Below are 19,451 nucleotides of genomic sequence, written 5' to 3' on the forward strand. Positions count from 1 at the left end.
GCACCATGAGAGCCTGTAAGTGAGGAATTAATCTTTTGGGAGATCAGAAAGACTTCCCTGAAAAAGCAGCTTTTGAAATGAGAGGTGAAGGATGAAGAGCTGGTATACAGTTGGAGAGGCGCATTCCACACAGAAGAAATGGCCCACGTAAAGCCTGAGTCAGGGAGCTTGGTGTATTCCAGGAGCCCAAAGAGGCTGGTGGTGGCAGTGTGGAGAGTGTGCGAGCAAGCTAGTAGCTAGGTCTGGGAGGACCTGCATAGGTCACATTTAGGACTGAGGCACTTAGAGACTAAGAACAGTGGGAGAATCATTGAAGAGTTTTAGGCAGGAGTGGTGACAAGATTTTCATTTTATTGAGATCTTTGGACTATAGAAAATGTTGGGGGTGGGGATGGAGGAAGGCAAGAGATAATAGGACTTGAACTAGGGAGGTAGCAGAGCTGGAGAAAAGTAGATGTATTTGAGAGATTTAGGGACAAATTTGGCAAAACTTGATGGATTGGAGAGAATATGGACAAAGAGGTGACTAGTGTGGATTCACCAAAACAGAGACCCACTGGGAAGATAAACAGGCTTGGAGAAAAAAAGATTATTAATTTCCTTTTACTTGTGGATTATGAGATGCCTTGAGAAATCCAAATGGATATTATATGGGCCTGTTGAATTCATGAGTCTGAAACTCGAGAGAGATCAGGCCTGGAGATAATGTCCTGGGAGATACTGGCCTATAGGCGTAACTGAGTATAGAGGAAGGAGAGTAGGGGCCCAGGACTAAACTTTAAGGAACTCTTGTATCAAGACTGGTAAAGGAAGGTAAGCCGCAAAAGAGGAGAAGTGGCCAGATATAGACAGGAAGAAAATAAATGTCAAGAGAACCAATACAAACTGTTAAAAGTGTCAGATACTGTCAAATCAGAGAAAGAATTTAAAAATATCTATTGGAGCTAGCATCATGGAAATCATTGGTGACCTCAGCCAGGGTCATTTCAGGGAAGGAAGGAGTGGGTGGGAGGTGAGCAACAAGATTTGGAGGATGGGCAAGTGTCTGAGGGTGGCTGGAAAGGGAAGGAAAATGTGGGCTGTGACCGGAAGAGGGAAATAAGTAGGGAAAGTGTTTTATTTTCTCCTGAAAGATGAAAGACGTGAGCATGTTTCAAACTGATGGGAAGGATCCAGTAGAGAGTAAATAGAGCTTCAGTGCAATAGACAGGGGCTGGCTGTGCCGTGAGGTTCTGAGAGCACTGGGAGGAGGGGGTGGGCTTGAGTAGGAAGAGGGGGACACCCTCTCTCTGGGCATGAGGAAAGTCCACAGACATAAGTGGGCTTGTCTGATAGTGGGAGATTGAGCAACTTTGCATCTGGTGACTGTATGTTTTTCAGTGTCAAGTAGGAAATGAGGTCAGCTGAGAATTCCTGGGTAAGTGTGGGGGATTGGAGGAGAGATCTGAACTAGTTGTTGAGAAGGAGGTGGTTAGGGTGCAGGCAGCATGAGCATCCAGCCAAGGTTTGGCCAGAACGGCATCTAGAGTCCAGGAGCCAGGCTCTGACCTTGCGCTACCACTCGGGTCCTGGCCAAAGCACTTGTCTCTATAAAGCCTTTGTTTCCTCATCTGTAGAACATGTGTATCTCATGGAGTTCTTGTGCGAAATTAATGAGAAAATACATGTTAAGTCCTTAATAAGGTGCCATTACTGCTCCAGAAAGTAAACTGTACTGATGTTATTGTTATTACAATGTAATTCTTGTTTGTTCTACCCTAAGCCACATGTAGCCTTTTGAGTCCATTTCCTTTTCAGATTTGTTGGAATGGAATATAAATCTGTGTTGATAAGCTGAAATGGGTACCTTTGGGAGTATGAGGATCTTCTGTGGAAAAGGACCCTTCATAGCCCCACTAGCCTAGTGTCCTGCAGGGTCTGAGGCTGCAGTGTATGGAGGACCAGAGACCATAGAGCCTTTAGGAAAGAGCCTGTAGTGAATCTTTCTGTCACTTAGAATTGCTCTTTCATTCTTCATGTATGGTCATCCTGTCATCATTGTCATAGTCTCCAAAGGCTAGGAGTGCTTGACACCAGCCAGCCCAAAGATGAAAGTAAGAGCCAGGGCTGGTAGGTGTGAAAATAGGGCATAGGGAGAGGACATGTGTGACTTGAGGGCCCCGGCACCTGTTTTTTGGGCTGTTGCTGGCTTCTGAGGTGCCAGAGAAGGATGGTGACATGCACCTCCTGAATCAAGCCCGTCTTTTCTACCCAGTGTCCTTCAGCTTCTTTTTCCTTCCTTTTCGCTCCCTGTCTTCCCCTCCTCCTGGAACATGGAGGTTTCTAGTTATTTCACCCCTGTTTTCCTAGACATTTCTCTCCCCGTCTCCTGTCCCACTCACTACAATGACATCTTGAGCCTGATCCTGCCGCATTAAAGAGAAACAAGCTCTGCCTACACCGAGCCCTCCACGGCTGCTCTCTGCTGAGACATGGCAGATGGCAAAGCCTAACTAAGCAGCAGCAAGCCCCTCCTAGCCTGGGCCTGGGAGCTGCCAAGACTGGTAAATGGGGCATTTATGTACCTTTGCACACTCTCGGGTCCCCCTCCTGCCCCCGTTTCCCCAAGCCAGCATCATTCTCATCTGCTGTAGATGCCACCTGGCAGGGTTTTAGCCACCTCTTGACCTATGTCTTTTTCCATCTCTGTCTCCCTGTCCCTGTGAAAGAAATTGAGTTCAGAGTTTATCCATGAATCAACAGGAGTTACTGGCCAAGTGTGTTCCCTGTGCACTTGGCCCCTCTAAGTAGAAGAAATGGGTCGTGAAAGGCCTGATCCTCAGGGACTCACCCTTCAGTACTGCCTGAGATGATCACGTTTCACACTCCCAGTTCCCAGGGGTACCAGCGAGGGACCAGGGGCCATCCAGGCTGATAAGAACCTGATCCATCAGGTAGAGGTGATGGGTGGAGGTGGTAAAAACTGGTGAGGCGGTGGGCGGGGCAACGCAAGGCAGGGGGACCCTTAGCAACTGCCCCAGTCTGGAGAGTACGCTTTGTTGAGTGCTCTGGGTGTTTAACTCCATGCTTTTAAATAAAGCCCTTTGGGCCACCTGCATTCTCTGAGCCTGTGTTATGTTCAAGGATAGAGGTCCCGGGGGAGCAACAGATGAACCCCTCAGTGTCTATAGCAGCTTCTGGAGTGCAGAAGTGGAATTCTGGGCCCAAGGAGCAGTAGAGATGCAACCAAGGGCCCCATATCTTGGCCAGAATCAAGGAAAACAAAACTAGATTTCTGTGTCTGTCATCTTTCATAGATATGACAGACTTCTGACTTTGTGGGCTTTTTTCCTGCACATTCTTCCTGCAGCAAGGAATGGGGGTGCCCATGGCCATTCTTCTTCCACCCACTCACACTTGGCCAGGGTCAGGCAGGCTAAAGTGGGACTGTACTCAGAGCAACTCGCCTCAAGGCTGCCTCTGTGCCAAACACAGTTCCAGCTGCTTCACACATTCCAACTCACAGCACTCTCTTACAGGTAAAGATCATCCCCATTTTACAGATGGATAAATTGAGACACAAAAATGTTCAGGAACTTGCCCAAAGTCTACAATGAGGAAAGGGCAGACTGAGGGCATGAATCCAGGCAACCTAGCTCCAGGATCCATGCTCTCAACCACTGGCACTTGCCTGCCCCAAGAAGAAAAAGCAGCCCTCTCCCCCTTCCCCGTGAAGTTCTGTGATGCCTGTGAGCCCCAACAGTGCGTGGGAGCGCCAGGCAGGAGGCGCTAAATAGCAATAGCCCTGCACTGACAAGGTGCCACCATCCCAGAGCCAGTTCTTCCCAGTAACCCTGTGAGCAGGTCAGGGAAGAACTGCTATCCAAGACCCCTAGAGGCGAGGGGACTAGGTGAAGACCACATGCAACTGAGACTCAAACTCAACTCTCTTCAAACACATCGTAGGTGGGGCATGACCTTGCTGTGACCTCAAGGTGGGGAAGCCCAGGGCCCCGGGGACTGAGCAGGTCATTCTTTCCCGGATGGGCCCACCCCACCAGCCATGAGATCTGGGACAGGAGACCTGGTATAATGGAAAGAACAAGTACTGAGTTAGAAGCCAGGAGGCCCTGGCTTTTCCTATGACTCTCAGCAATTCAGGGTGAGCCTCTGCCCCTCACTGTGCCCCAGGAGCCAACCTGGGTCTCTGGAGACCTCTCTGAAGAGACAACATCCAGTATCAGGGGCAGGTGGAGGAGGGGTGTACCAACTCAGACATGCTGCCTCCTCTGCTCCTGCCCCCTGCTTCCTCTAGCCAGGAGGGCCTGGGCATGTGGGAGTACAGCAGTCTGTCCTCAGTCGTCACTTCCTCTCCCCAGCTGTCAGGGTGAAGGCTGTGATCATGCCACAGCTTGCCGTCCAACAAGAGATGACCTCCATGGAGAGGTGGGCGTGCAGGAGCCTGGGTTCAGGGAGCTCATTAGAGGCCCCAGAGGAAGGACCAGAGACACAGAGCCCTCGCCTTCATGGAGTCTCCAGTCTGAGGGAAGACAGCGCCTGTGTCCAGTCTTTCTTTAGTTAGGAGCCATCCACATTTCCTGCTGTGACTGTCCCTAAGTTGACAGGCACACAACTGAGTCAGAGTTAGGGGCAGGCTCTTCAGGGAGGGCTGGGGATGTTAGGGGATAATGGAGGAAGCCAGATGAAGGGAGGATTTGAGGCTGGGTGCTGGAAGAGAGGAAGAGGATGGGGGGGAGCAGGGGGGCAGAAGCCCAGGCACTGGGCGCATGTACAGTGGTGCAAACCACATAGCTCCTGGCTGAAGCTTTGGCAGGACGAACATAAGGCTGTGGAGTTTCAGGGCCTAGTGGCTTCTGCTTGTCCCCTTGAATTTCTCCTTCCCCTTGGGGTTTCTCCAGCCATTGACATTACACTGACCCCGATAGAACATTTCTTTTAAGGCCATGGCTCAAGTGTGAAGTGAAACCTCTTCCCTCACGATCTCCTAGCACCGTGGAGACCAGCTGGAACTTTCAGAGGCTTTATTAAACAATATTTGTTGAACAAATAAGTACTAAAGGAGAACAGAAGGGTATTAATGTATCATGTCCACAAGGCTTAAAAATAGCCCAGCTCACAGTCTGGGATATAGAATCTGCCCCTGCCAAGGCTTGGCAAGCTCTGGCCTGGCCTTCCTTCTGCCTTCATGAGGTGGGGGAGCCCATTGAGGCCCAGTATCATGGGGAGGTCCTTACTGGTCCCCCAGAGACAAATAGCCCTCTGCAGCCCACCTGAGTCACTCTCTTTGTTCCCCTGCCCAAGTGACACCACCTTGAAAGACACTTTTCTCAGGGGCATGGCTCTCCTGTGGTGGATATGGAGGCACTCCTGTTTCTTAAGCCAACCCAGTTCATGAGGAATCAGAACCATGCCTGTTTCTACCCAGAGGGTCCTGGGCAGGCCCAGGGTCTTAGGAGGGCTCAGACCTGAGCTTAAACAGCCTATGCTGGTTGTAGGGTGAGCACAAAACCAACGCTGACAGCTTCAGCTTCAAGAGCCTGCTGCTCTGCTCCCCGGGGCCTGGTTTGCCCCCTTCTCCACTTGGCTGTAGACCAGGCCAGCAGCAGGGGCCACACTGGCTGTTCTGTGCAGTTGGGAAAACCTCCATGAAACCCTGGGTTCCCTGAGTGATGGGAGGGCAGCCACCGCTCTGCCCTGTTGAGCACCCCCCTCCCGTCACAGGCCCCTCTGCATTGGCCTTCCAAAGCTGTGTTGTTGCAGGTAATTAAAGGGTTTTAATTAAATTAGGATCCCATCTGGCTGGGATCAGTCAGGCCCTTAACGAGGATTGTGTGTCACCAACATCAGAATGTGGAAGGGCCTCAGATGTGTGGGGGCTAAACTTGGAGACTGGAGGCCTTTCAGGCGGGGTAGAGAGTCCTTCTGAGCCCCCCAGGGACTCCCTGCAATGCAGCAGCAACTTGGTCCACCTCCAAAAATGGAGGCTGTGTGCCTCAATGCCAGAGGCAGGATGAGTACCAGGGCCTTCTCAGGTTCATTCTTGCCTATGAGTCTATAAAACCTCTCTGATGTGCAGCAAGACACGTCAGCATTATGTCATCTCTACAGATAAGGAAACTGAGGTCCACAGAAGTAAAGTCCACATCCAAGGAATCAGGTAGGGCTAGATTTATCTATAAGAAGTGGAAATCCAAAGCACAGTGGCTTAAATAAGATAGAAATTTGATTTTTCTCTTAAAAATCGGAAGGAAGGCAACCTAAAGCTTGTATGATATTTCTAGTCCACAAAATTTTCTATTTAACAAAGTTTTCAGGGACTGCGACTTCTTCTAGTTCATCACTCTGCTCCTTTTGGGATGTAACTCTCATTCCCATGGTCTAATATGGCAGCTAGAGCTCCAGCAATCACAAACATATTCCAGGCAGCAGGATGAAAGATGGAAAAAGAAGAGGCCAAGAGTGTACATCCACTGTCTTCCTGGAAGCTGCCAAATAACCCTTTGGTTTATGTGTCATTAGCCAGATCTTAAACACATGGCTACATTTAGGTTGCAAGGGAAGCAGAGAAATGTAGTATTTGTATCAGGCAGCCCAGTGCCTAGCTAAAAACTGAGGATGCCATTACTATGGAGAAAGGGGAAATAGATACTATGGGACAAGTAGCAACCTCCTGCTCTATGGGGCAGAACCAGGACAGGAGCCCAAGTCTCCTACTTCCAGCCTGGGGCCTGTACACCAGTCACAGCAAAAGCAAAGCCAAACTTAACAGAGACCTCCCTCTGAAAACAAGAGAGGAGGAAGTAACATTCGCTGAGTCACAGGTTTTCCCAGCAATGCTCCAAGATAGGTACAGCCTTACTTTTTCACAGAAGGAGACTGAGAGATTATGCCATTTGTCCAAGGCTCTCAGCTAATACGTCCCCAGGATGAGGACCCAGATATATATTCCTGTCCACTCGTGTTGCCAGTTCCTTGGCAGGTACCAGCTTGTCCCTGGGGATCATTGAGCTAGGTGGCCCTGAGACAGTGAACTGGGAGGCTCTGAACTAAGCATCCTTCACTTGAGTTGTTATCAGATCAGCCTTTGAACTTGGCAGGCCAACAGGAAACAGGGTCCCCTGTGGAACCAGAACTCAGTGCCCAACTGCTGAGTGCCAGGTCTCCTCTGGCATTTGTGCCTTGGTGATGGTGGCAGCTCCCACCCCAGGACTCTGGCATAAACGCAGGTGCCATCTTGCACCCGATTTTGCTTCCACGTGGTGGGGCTGGCAGTGCCTGTCCTCGCCTTTCACCCCAGCCCCCGTTCCTCCTGGCAGTACCACAGGGCTCAGAGGCTCTCCCACTCCCAACCATGACACTGGATCCCTTCCCATCACAGAGAAACTGGGTCATTGTGTCTCCCACACCCCTCTTCCTACCCACTCAATAATCCAGGCCCCTGTCACCCCATGACCTTTGGCTGCCTCCACCCCCCCATACACACCCTACCCCCAGCCCCCTCCCCAGCCACCACCTTTGCAGCTCTGAGCATGGAGGCTTGGGGCTTGCCTCGGGAGTGTGCCACCTGCATTCCTGTGAGGCTAGGGGTGTGGGGGGCCGACTCAGTTCCCACTTGCTCATCTCAGGAAAGGAGAATGAGGGGTCTGGGAGGGGAAAGGAGGGAGGAGGGACCCCCACACCCATTTGCTTTTGCCTTAAGTTTCATTCACATGAAGACTCAGCATTGCTGCCAGTTGACCTAACATGTATTCCCTCTTTTTAACTTCACAGGCCGCTGGGAAGATTTGCTCCATTAGAGATGGGACCACTGAGGCCCAGATAACACCTGTGTGCCGGGTTGGGGGACAGAGGCAGCCTCCAGGTATTCTGATGCTTAGAAAAGAGCAAGCTTTTCCCCTGCATCCATACTGCAGTTCTTGCCCTCAGGGAGACCCCAGTTCTAAGAGGGAGGCCCAGATGCTGGTCTCAGGAGCTCTTCAGTCTGACGTGGAGGTACAGGGTGTGTCCTCAAAGAGCCCCTGGTCTAGTAGACTTGCCCCAAGGCTCTACTCAGTTGAGTAGGTTGAGCAGATTGGGAAGCAGCCTGGTCTCTGAAGGGCAGTGGTGGGGAGACCAAAGTGTTGGGGTGAGAGTAGGACCCAGAGCTTCTCTCTGGGGAAGGAGACAGACTCCTTCCCAAGAAGGGTGCTGTCCTGTGAGTGTCTGAATGACAAGAGCAGGGGCTCAGAGCATGGGGCACCTGGTGTCCCAGACACTACTCACCAGGGGCAGAGTTGGGGCCTTGGTAGCCAGAGGCAGTTGGATGGACCCTTTCCCTTGTGAGGACCAAGGGAGCACAGGAAGGACCTGGTGATGGCAGGGACAGCAGGGGCCAGAGAGCTACTCCAAACCAATTATGAGGCAGGAGGAAATCCTAGCAAGATCCTAGCTGAGAAGAGCAGCTGGGTTATGAGGATGGCAGAAAAGGAGGGATGAGGCAGCAGAGTGTGCGTGCCAGTGAAATGAAGTTATTAAAGTGAACCCACCCCCTGCGCAGGCAGAACTGTGTGCCAGGCAGGCCAGCCTCCAGCTGTCGGCAGCATCTGGCTCTCCACAGGAGGAGAGGAGCCAAAGCAGGTGGGCCAGAGTGCCCCCAGGTCCTGAGGGTAGTTCGGCCAGGCCAGGTGCAGGCCCAGGACCACCGCCCTCACTGTCCTCCCCCAGTGCCCACAGGGCTGTGTGGGCAGTCGTGTATGGTGGGCATCCGCAGGTAGGAGAACACATCAGATCCAGCAGCTGCAACACCCCCCTCACCCCCCTATGGTAGGGCCTGAGCCCCAGGGCCTCTCTGAACTCTAAGCACCTGTCCCCAGGGTGGGGTGGGTGAGAGGGCATGGAGGAGTGGGGGGAGGGTCTCAAATCTCTGCTTAGGGGACATGATCCTGGGAAGCCTAGTGCAGGGAGAGAAGCTGTAATGGGAGGGCGAGCTCAAATTGTGTGCACTTCCTCAGTCACTGCTATAGCAAGAGGGCTTCTGCTGTGCAGTGTGGGAGGCACTGGTCTGTGCTGGTGGGAAGGGGGGACAGGGTTGGGGTGGTGAGACCATCCTACCCTCATGCTGGAACTGTCCTTACTGAGGCTATAGGGCCAAAAGGGACCCGGGAACCTAAGTGACATCTTCCCAAGAGAACAGACCTAAATGACCTCCAGAGAGGGCACTGTGATCTTAGTGGGAGCCCCAGTCCTCCCCTCACCGAGCCCCAAAAGGCCCAGCTAACTCCCAGATGAGGGACCACCAGCAGCCATCCATTCTATCAGCTGGGGCAGAGGATGGCTGCTTTCAAGGCCCCTTTAGTCCCCAGCTACCCAGCTTGTTCCTGCACAAGCATGTCATCAGCTTGGAAACCCAATGCCTGTGATTCTCTGAAAGGACCCTTCCCAGGGGACTTTCTCAGAAGCAGCTGGAAGTCATCACTGGAAGAGGGCACCAGAGGTGTCTCCTCATCCTAAGGAGCTGGAGCCAGAAAGGGACTTAAGAGGTCATCCGGGTGGTCCTCAAAGTGTGGTCCCAGGACCAAAAGCATTGGACCTCATTAGAAAGGCAAATTCTTACGTCCCATTCCAGACCAGCTAAATTAGGACCCAGAAAGCTGTGTTTTAATGAACCCCATTGGTGATTCAGACACCCACTCACATTTGAGAACCTCTGGGCTGGGCAAGCTCATTGTATAGAGAAGAAACAGAAAGGGATCCAGAGAGAAGAATGGACTTGCCCAAGGCCACCAAGCAAAATACTGACAGAGCCAGCACCCCCTTCCCCCACCACCACTGCGCCCAGATAGCAGCCAGGGAGGCAACACAGAGCTCTTTTATGCGGCCCATCCTGCCTCTTAGCTCTTGCTTCCCAAGCTGCTTTGCAGATGCTGCCCCTTTTCCACATGAGCACCAAGCACAGAGGTCACCCAGCTTTCTTGGTAACTTGGGAGGGGCCCGGAGAGGGAAGCCCTGGAGCCTTCAGTGAGCAGCAGCTCCACAGCCATTGGAGCCCAGCAGCCCTGGTCTCCAGGAAATGTTCTGCACCACCTGAGAAATGCTGGCTGGACTGTGGGGCACCCAGAGCCCTTCCCTCCCCCGAAAACAACTCAGAACTAATGCCCCGGGGAAAGCTTTATTCCCTGCTCCAGAACAAGATTCTGCACACAAAGATCAACAATCAGGTGATTTCAGGAGACCTCCCTCCCCCTCCCCCTCCCACGCCCACCCCACAAGACAGACACTAGGGAACAGGTCCAGCATGCCCTCTGCACTCTGGCCTCACCCAGCCCAACTGAGGGCCCTACAGGCCAGGAGGGACAGCACCATCCCTCTGCGGGTGAGCCCTAGACTGAAGGGCGAGGCTGGCTAGTGAAGGATCGCTCGCTGGACACAGGCGCTCCCACAGGAGCCAGCAGCGGGTAGGGTGGAGGAGGGACACGCAGAGCACGGGTGGGCTTCCACTATGGCCTTGGTGCTGGGAGAACCACGTCATCCTCTGTCCCAGCTTAAGGATGGGTGTCCCATCAGCATGAGGGTGGGCAGAGGGGTGGAGCAATGGCAGGAAAGGGAATTTTGGAAAGGGGTGGCCTGGCTAGGGCAGATAGTCATCAAAGACTCTGAGGGTCACCACTTCAGCCTCAAGCTGAGTGCAGTCCGCAGTCCAGGACAAGGGGCTCAGGGCTGCCCACTGGGCAGGGCTGGAGAGCTCCTCCTACTCCCCCCACCCATGCTGGCTCCCAGGAAGCCAGATCTCAGCCATCCTTCGTCGCCTGCTTGGTGTCCGTGCTGATGAAGCCCCTCTCCTTGCTTTTCTTGCCTCAGGAAGGCAAGGAGGGAGCCAAGGCCTTAGGCTTCTCTCCATGACTTGACTGGGGCCACACTGATCTGCAAGCCCCAGGGGCCTCCTGGACCCAGCATCTTCCTGTCCCTCAGTGGGGTAGCCCTGTGAGCTGCCCAGGGAACCTACTCTTCCTGCCGTGCTCCTTGGTCCCGGTCATTTCACGACCTCAGGCTGGGGCCTGCACTGGCGAGCCCTTCCCTGCCACTTGAGACTTGGCCCTGGCCCCACTTGACATCTCCTCTCCACCCCCCTCCCTGCCTGAGGCCCCTCCCCTGCCCTGCCCAGTATCAGACAGCTGGCCTCCTGCGTGGGCAGGCCTGTCCATCCAGCCCCAGCCTGGCCTCTGTGGCCTGCCCAGGGTCACCCAGAGGGGTAGTAGGGGGTATCGCTGTGGTAGTTGTAATCTGGGCACACCTTCTGGACGAGCCTATAGTCTGTGCTGTAGAAGGCGATGTAGACGCAGACAACTTTGAAGGGCTGGGAGCAGCTCCAGGTGGCTGAGCTTTGGGCATGGTCTCGAGAGCAGGTCTTGGCTGGGTCGTGGGTGCAGAGGGAGGTCCGGCGGCCCCGTTCCACCTTCTCCCACTCCATTCGGCAGTTGAAGATTTTGGAGGCCTTGGCTTCAATGAAGATCTGCTGCTCCTGGTGGAACTCTACAGCTTTACTGGGGGGCACAAGGCTAATGGAGATGTTGCCCTGGCCAGTGGCATTGTGTCGGAAGTGGACGCTGAAGGTCCCATTGCCATGGTCCACGATCTTCCCTGTGACAAGCAGGTTCAGGGCTACCGTCTTGATGTTGGAGTAGAAGTCGCCCCAGCCAAAGATTTTCTTCACCTTGGCTGAAGATGGGGGGCTGTGGTTTGGGCGGTTGGGGGGCTGCCCAAGGACCCCCCATCCCTCCCCAGGTGGAGCCAGCAGCCCCAGGAGAGTGGAGTTGGCCATGGGGCGGGACTTAGGTGAGATGTGGCCCCGTTTCCGAGGCATCCGGGGCCGGGGCTGGCTCTCATGGTCATCGTGCTCAGAGCCCTCTGAGCTGGGAGGCCCATCATCCTGGCCATAGATGACCTGTGGAGGGCATTGGGAAGAGAGTGAAAGCCCTGTCCCCAGAGAATGCAGGAGTTCTGGGCCACCATGCTACACCACTGGCATCATCTCTCTGCCTGTGCCTTCCACCGACTAGGGGCTGAGAGTCTCCTGCCCACTGATGCTGGGGGCTGGGTGTACACTCTGGGTGGTGTCACGGTCCCATCTTATGTTCTCACACTCAGGTCACACCCACCACCTTTCCCCACTGTCCTGCCTCTGGCCACTTTTTAAAGTCTGGAAGGATAATGGAGAATCCTCTCCAGTGGACCATGTCACACTCAGGTCACACCCACCACCTTTCCCCACTGTCCTGCCTCTGGCCACTTTTTAAAGTCTGGAAGGATAATGGAGAATCCTCTCCAGTGGACCATGTCACCAGAGATACACAGCTCCTATCCCTTGGTCTCATCTGGGGGGCCCAGCTCCTGATCTTGTGAGAGGCTCATCCGATGACAGAAGCATGTCCCTGTGCTAACAGAGCCCCCACTGTTATAGAAGAGCTGGAGTCCCTGCTTCTGGAAAATTCCCAGGCTGATGGGAGAGGCACAGTCTCTGCCTTAAAAGAGCCAGAGTCAGAGGACAGCCCCACCCTACGCTGGAAGAGCCCCCAGTTTGACAGGAGAGGTACAGCCCTTGCTTTTTGGGACTTCTTCATCTGGTGGGTGAGACACCACCTCATCCAGAGTAGTTTCTGCCCTCAGAGGCAAAGAGAACCGACAGAAAATAGCCCAGTGAAATTCTCTGTCAAGTGCAAGCGCAGTTTGGGTTTTGGCAAGAGGACCAGGGGGCAGACGTGGAGTGAATTCCACACCCAGGAAACACTCCTCTGGGGACCCCTGATGATGACATGGCAGGACCTTACTTGCACTATGAGGTTGTAGTTGCTATTCCCATTTCACAGATGAGGACACCAGGACTCAAAGATTACATCACTATAAGGCTAAGTCACATAGGGTCAGCCCTCCCATTCCAACACACACTCCCGGCCTTACAGACCAGATGTGTCCCTTTATAGGGGTTTTATCCAAGCCCCATCCCCACCAGAAATCTCCTGTAAGACTGTGAAGCAGCAGCCAGCCTCTGCTGGGTCAGCTGTGGCAACAGGCAACAACCTGGACGAGGCCACCTGGAGAGGCTGTGGGAAGGGCCTGCAGGACAGCCTGACCTGGCTGCAACACAGGCCAGCTCATAAGGGTATCAGGGAGCAGACAAGGTTTCCTGAGGGCAGCCGCCTGGTGTGTTTACTCAGCTTCTGAAGGGAGGACTTGCTTTTTGTTTGTGTTACCAGCACCAGGGGACCAGCTCACAGCTGGTAGCATCTGGATTTGCTGCTGACCCTGGGGTGAGGATGGAGGAACGCCAAAGGGCTCCAAAAGGTCTTGGGGTCTTCACACCCCCTGTTCTGGCCCTGGCCACACCCAGAATATGCGCGGTGCCCTGGCCTGCTAGGCCCCAGATCAAGGGTGGAGGGACAGCCAGGAGGGGATGCTGGGCTCCAGGCTGCAAACCTGTGTGTTCTTGGCCCTGGGAATCACGGATGGCTGAATGGCTGAAGGAGGGGGAGAAAGACTGCAGGTGGGGATGGAGAAGGGAAGGGTTCTTCCACACAGTGGCTAAGAGCAAGCAGCAAAGGGGATTATTATTGTTTTGAGGAAAGGGTCAGATCCAGACGTGGGTCGAGGCTTCTCCACGACAGGATTGGGGTGGAGGTTTCCGAGGGGAGTGAAGCCCCAGGCTGGGGGCTGGGGTGGGATTCCCCGGCGTCTCTGGCCTCCGGGAAGCCGCGAGCGAGCGCACGGGGAGCGGGTTCCGGACGCTCCGCTCAGCAGCCGCGAGCGCCCGGGGCGGGAGCCGCCTGCCCAGGTCCTGTGGGGCTCGAGCTGCGCGCAGCCGGGAGAGGAGAGGAAAACAACAGGCGGGGAGGGAGGGCGCGGGAGGGAAGGCGGGAGCGAGGGACGAGGGGGCCGCCCCATGCCTGGACAGGCTCCGCGCGCTGGGGACCCAAGCCTGGGGCCCTCAGGGTCCCCGAGGTCGGAGAAAGCCCACGCCCCCTGACCAGGCAGGTCACCAGCTCCACAACGCACTGCCCACTCGCCTTCCGCGCATCCCGGGGCGCGCGGAAAGGGTCGAGTAACCCTTGGCGATCCGCTGGTGGCCTTCACCCTCGTGCTCGTCGCACATCCCGCCACCAGGCGCTGGTGGGTGGGCCAGCCAAGCACCCTCTCCCCGCCCCTATTAACCCCCTCGGTGCAGCCTCGGTCCTCGGACCCGCCCTCTCCCCCCAGCCTCCAGGCGTCTCCTCCGTGCCGGGGATGCTGGGGGGGAAGGAGAAAGTTTCCGGGCTCGGGAGCTTCCCGCGCTCTCCCCCAGTCCTCCAGGCCCCCGCCCCTCCGCGCAGCTCCCCGCAGACCACTCACCAGATAGAGGCTGCCCTGCACTAGGAACACGAAGCAGCAGCGGGTCAGTTGCATCTTCCTCCTTTGCTCTCGTGCGCCTTTCTTTCCTCTCTTCCTTTCGGGGTCCCAGGCCCCGTCCTCACCTCAGCTCTTCAGGCGCGCCGTCCCATGCTCCAGTCCCCGGCGACTCTCCGCCCTCCCCTCTGCCAGCCGCCCAGGACCGACCCCACCCCCTTCGGTCCAGCTGTGTAGCCGCCACCCCGTTCCCCTGGTCCAGCTGCGCGCCGCGCGGCCCCCTCTCGAGGTTCCAGATGTGCACCTCGAGCGCTTCGAAGGGCCCCAGCTGCTCGGTGGCTCTGCGGCTCCAGATCTGCGCTCGGCGCCCCCTCGGTTCCAGCCGCGCTGCTCTCGCCCAGATGTGCTGGGGACCCGCGCGCGCGCCCGTCCCCGGTGCTAATTCCCCAGACCAGACGGCCCCTCCCGCCCCGTCGCGGCGCGCCCCCTGGCGGACGCCCCCGGCCGCGCCGAGCCCCGGCCGCCCGCTCCCCGCGCAGCACCCCGCCAGACTGGAGCGCTCCTGGCGCCCAGGCGGCTCCCTCTTCCTCGTCCCTCCCACCGGCGGCGGCGGTGGCGGCGGCGGCGGCGGCGGCGGCGGCAGGTACAGTGATCCCAGCCGGTACCTACGGAGTTAACTCCTCCCATGCCGGCCTGCAGCCCGGGGACCTAGGACGAAGGGGATAGGACGCGGGGGCGGAACAACTCTTGGCGAGGAAGGGAGAGAGAGAGGGTGGTGGCCCTGGAAGAGGAACCCCACCTTTTCTACCCCTCTGACAGGGCGGATTCCGTGGCGGGTATTGGGAATCCACTGCCCTACCCTGAACCCCAGGAGACCTGGAATCTGGAAAGAGTATTTTTCCAAGCCCATTCCAACAGCCAGAAAAGGTCAATAACGTATCCTGTTGCCATACCCGAAAGTCCACTTTCTCTCTGTAAGACTTGGTTCTGTGCTGACGGAAGTTCTTCTAGGTGTCTAGCCTGTACTCCTTTTGTTACAATGTCAGTTCCTTTCCTCTTCTACTTTACTCAGAGGGGCTGGCATAGCACCCACCCCACCACCCCAATTCTCAGTCTAATCACTGTGACAGGAAACTTCCGGCCAGAGCCCTGGGCTGAAAAGTTCCCTAGGGACCAGGCTGGATTCTGGGGCGGGGTCAGGAGTAAGCCTGTGAAGGTTGGGAGGCAGGTGAGCAAGGCCTCCCTGGAGGCTATCCCTCCATCCTTCACTACCTACTTTCCCTGTGACCCAGGGAGTGACTAGCCTGAGATGTGGGGCGCTTATCCCAGTGGGGTCCTGGGTTATCTTTGGTCTCTGTAAACTTTCAGGGCAAGGAGGAAGAATAAGACCCTGATTTGAGATTATCAGATGGGTCCCATCCCCCATGACCCCCACTCATCTCCATGTTTCCTTCCTAGAATTCCAGGGCTCTTTTAGACCTTAGAAAAACCCAAGGTCAGGTCCTAGCAACACCTGGAGGCTGTGAGGGTAAGGAGGCACCCCAGCATTTGGAGTGCCCCAGCCTGGGCTGAGCCCATGGATTCAGATGGGTGGGCACTGCTCTATGGCCCTGGAGGCCCAGCTCAGTCTCCGGCTGCAGCCCCCAGCACGCACCCAGCCTCCTCCCCCACCATCTGCCAGGCGGGTGCACGGGGAATGCAGATGAATCTTAATATCAGCTTGGGCCAAATGTGATGAGGGAGCCGGATTCTGCAGAACCCAGACAGCACCATAGATAGAGCCCCTTGCATTCCCCAGGCACCTTGGATGGTACCAGCATGCAGCAGCCCTTCCCTAGTGGTGGTAAGGGGTGTGCATGTCTAATCAAAGACCCTCATAGCCAGGGGAGGAAGGAACAGATAAATCCTCATCTGGCCTCTGAGCCTCTGGTCTGGCTGGGAGGAAGAAGCTGTCGGCCTGAGCGTGGGCAGCTGATTCTAGCACTCAGCTAGGCAGAGGCATAGCTGGCCCCACTCCCTGTCGATCTCCAGAAAGGTCCTGTCCCCAGGAGAGCAATGTGGCCCAGCAGAAAGAGCACAGGTTTTCAGGCCTGTTAGTCCTGGATTCCACTCCAGACCTGGCTGTGTGACCTTGGGCAGGTTGCTTTGGTTCTCTGATGCCAGTTTCCTGATCTGTTGTTGCAAGAACCAAATGAGACCAAATGTGCAAACAAAGCTCAGGCACAATGGCTGGCAAGCAATCGTGGGGGTACAATCAAGGGAAATTCTTGCTTTTCTACTTCCCACACATTTGCTCTGTCTGTGCCTCCTGCCAGGCCTGCCCTCACTGCCCTTTCAGCCAGTCCTGGTGCTCACTTCCTTCAAGTTTCCCCTCTGCATTCATTCATCAACCACTGTCCGAGCCTGTCCTCAGTGCCAGGCACCAGGCCAGGGTCTAGGATACAGAGATGAATGGGATACCATCCCTGCCCTCCAGGATCTCACTGGCTAGTGCAGAACTGAGACATGGAAATCGATTATTATAATTCAGTGTGGTGAGTGGAATAACAGATCCCTGTATCAGGCATTATGGATGCACCAAGGATGGGGTGGGAGGGCAGGAGCAGGGAGGGTCAGTCGTGGCCTCTTGAGGAGGTGATGCCAAAAGCTGTGATGAAGGGTCAGTCATGTAAGGGCTATTCCTGGTAGGGGGTACTGACAGGTCAAAGGTCTGGAGGCTGGAAGTGAAGCAGTTTGCTGGTACTGGAGTACAGAGGGGAGGAGAGGAAGCTGGAGCAGGAGGCTGGGCCAGCTGATGGAGGGTCTTATGTGTTGGGTTAAGGGGTTAGGACCTTTGAAGGGCATTATGGGGGCTGGTGGTTAGAGTCAGATTTGCATTTGAGAGAGCTTTTGGAGAACTGACTAGAAAAAGAATAGACCAGAGGGAGCGGAGCAGGAGGGAAGCAGTTAGGAGATAAAAGCAATGATCTGGTGTAAGAGATGGGGGACTGAAGACATCTTTAGGAGGCAAAATAATCAGGATTTGTTGTTGCAGAGATGAGGGAGGAAGGGAGAAAGAGAGTCAAGTATGGTACCCAAGTTTCTGGCTTGGGCAACAGGCAAAATGCTTGCTGAGGTGAGCACCATGGGCATGCAGAAGAAGATGGGTTCTGGGGAAAGGTGGTGGAGCCAGCTTTGGTCATGTCAAGTCTGCATGCTGCTGGCCTCTGGCTTTGGCTGAGCTTCCTTCACCAGCTACATCCCACCTCAGTCCCTTGAGCTGCTCTCAGGGTGGGGAGACAGATCACAGTGAACTTTGTGCACAGCTGCGACCATTCAGACTCCCCTCCCTGGGTCCCCCAATGCCCCTCCTTCACCATGCCCTTCTAGCAAATGAGGCAAAATACAATGCATGAGTCCCACCCCTCAGCCCTCCAGCCTCCTCCGTGCTCATGTGCACCTGGAAGTGGGTTAGCAGGCATCCTGTCCGTAGCCCTTCCCTCCTCCCTGCCTGCCCAGTGCTGCAGGCAAGAAAACAACACAGTGGGCACCTGATCACTGTTTATCGAATGAATGGAAATAGGGTTCCTGATAGTCTCGTTTACCTGGCAATTTGCTATTTTAAAGTGTTAATGATAGAGTACTATGTATAGGGGTTTCAAGGAGCCCAGAGGGAAACCCTAATTCAAGTGAGGGGGCTGAGGACCAATCCCAGAGAAATTAGTCTTGTGATATGTGGATCAGCCCCGTGGGAAGGGAAAGAAAGAACCTTCCAGGCACAGGAAGCAGTTCAGGCAAAGGCCAGAGATGAAAGCAAGCCTGGGAATGGAGTTCTGATGAGGACAAGATGAAAGAATCATTTGTTCTACAAATAGTTATCAAGTGTCTACTTTAATGTTCGGTCCTGGGCTGGGTGTGGGGGTAGGGCCAAGATGGAGAATCTGCAGTCCTTATTCACATGGAGAATTTGGGCTCTGGGAGAGACAGAGATGAAATAGCTAAGCACATGAAAACACAAGCTCTGAGATTTTGGAAAGTGCTGTGAAGGAAAACCAAGTTCTGAGCAAGAGAGAAAAGAGAAACTAAGGATAGGTCAGGGAAAACTTCGAGCTCTGACATGTCAGCTAGGATCTAATGATGAGGAGGCCTTGGCCAGCTGTAGGGCTGGGGAAGTGGCCTTCCAGGCAGAGGGAACAGTACCTGCAAAGACCCTGAGACTAAGATGAGTTTGGTGCTTTAGCATTGCTGAAGGAAGTGAGTGTAGTAAAGGAGGGGATAGTGAGAGAGAGAGCCAGGGAGGTGGGCAGGGGCTAGATGGACCTGGGCTTCATGAGTCTGGTTAAAGGTTTGTTGAGTTCCATCCCTAGATTAAGGTGTTTGGGGGTTTTTATGACAAGTTTTAAACAAGAGTCAGATTTGCACTTCAGAATGATCACTGGAAAGATCACTTTGACAGCAGTGTGGAAGGTGGATTTGAGGCAGAGTGAAACTGGAGGCTGGGAGGTGACAGAAGGCTGAATTAGAACAGATACCATGAGGATGGGTTGGGGACGGCCTTGAAGGACAGACAGTAAGGGATGGAATGGAGAAGAGTCAGACGCCAAGACTTGGGGTGGAAGTCAGAGATAACCCCTGCCTTCTGGCCTGGAGAACAGGACAAGAGCAGGTTTGCAGGAGGGCATGTGCAGTGCTGTCCTGAACAGGTGGACCGTCAGGTGCTCTAGGGTGCTCAGGTGCAGAGTAGAGGTGTATGAACTTTAAGAATCATCACCGGTGAGAATGTAAAAAGTTTGCAAAGGACAGAGCAAAGTAAGGGTGCAAAATGGGGCTGCCAGGGCCCATGATGTCAGATGGAGTGAGGGAAGGGAGGGGGCAGCAGGACAGGGGAGGGCAGGGGGGCCAGGGAAGCAGTGGGGAGACCCTGGCCCTGAAGGCCCTGAGGGAAGCTGCTCGCTACAACCCAAACCCTGCTCGTCTCAAGCTTTAAGAGGGTAATTTTGTCCATACCCCTGCCTCTCACAGGACCTCATCAGCCAGGAGGGACTTCTCCTGGCTGTAAGGACTCCCACATGCGCTCTGGTAGAGTGGAAAGGGCCAGGATGCGGAGTCTAGCAGCCCTG

At 54.9% G+C, this 19,451-nt stretch overlaps 1 protein-coding gene across 1 annotated transcript; it reads right to left on the minus strand.

Moving 5' to 3' along the window:
• Nucleotides 1–10,221: 10,221 nt before the first annotated feature.
• Nucleotides 10,222–14,827, minus strand: NXPH3 (neurexophilin 3). The gene is made up of 2 exons (XM_017650440.3): nt 14,359–14,827; nt 10,222–11,920 (listed from the first exon to the last, which is right to left on the minus strand). The coding sequence occupies exons 1-2, from the start codon at nt 14,410–14,412 to the stop codon at nt 11,216–11,218; spliced, it is 759 nt and encodes a 252-aa protein (XP_017505929.2). The 5' UTR covers nt 14,413–14,827; the 3' UTR covers nt 10,222–11,215.
• Nucleotides 14,828–19,451: the final 4,624 nt, after the last annotated feature.

Source organism: Manis javanica, chromosome 4 (assembly GCF_040802235.1).
Source record: "Manis javanica isolate MJ-LG chromosome 4, MJ_LKY, whole genome shotgun sequence".
NCBI lineage: Eukaryota > Metazoa > Chordata > Mammalia > Pholidota > Manidae > Manis > Manis javanica.

Coding starts and splice junctions, on each gene's coding strand:
- NXPH3 (XM_017650440.3), bottom strand. CDS start 14,412: ATGCAACTGACCCGCTGCTGCTTCGTGTTCCTAGTGCAGGGCAGCCTC. Junction 11,921..14,358: donor TGCAGGGCAGCCTCTATCTG/GTGAGTGGTCTG, acceptor TGCCCTCCACAG/GTCATCTATGGCCAGGATGA.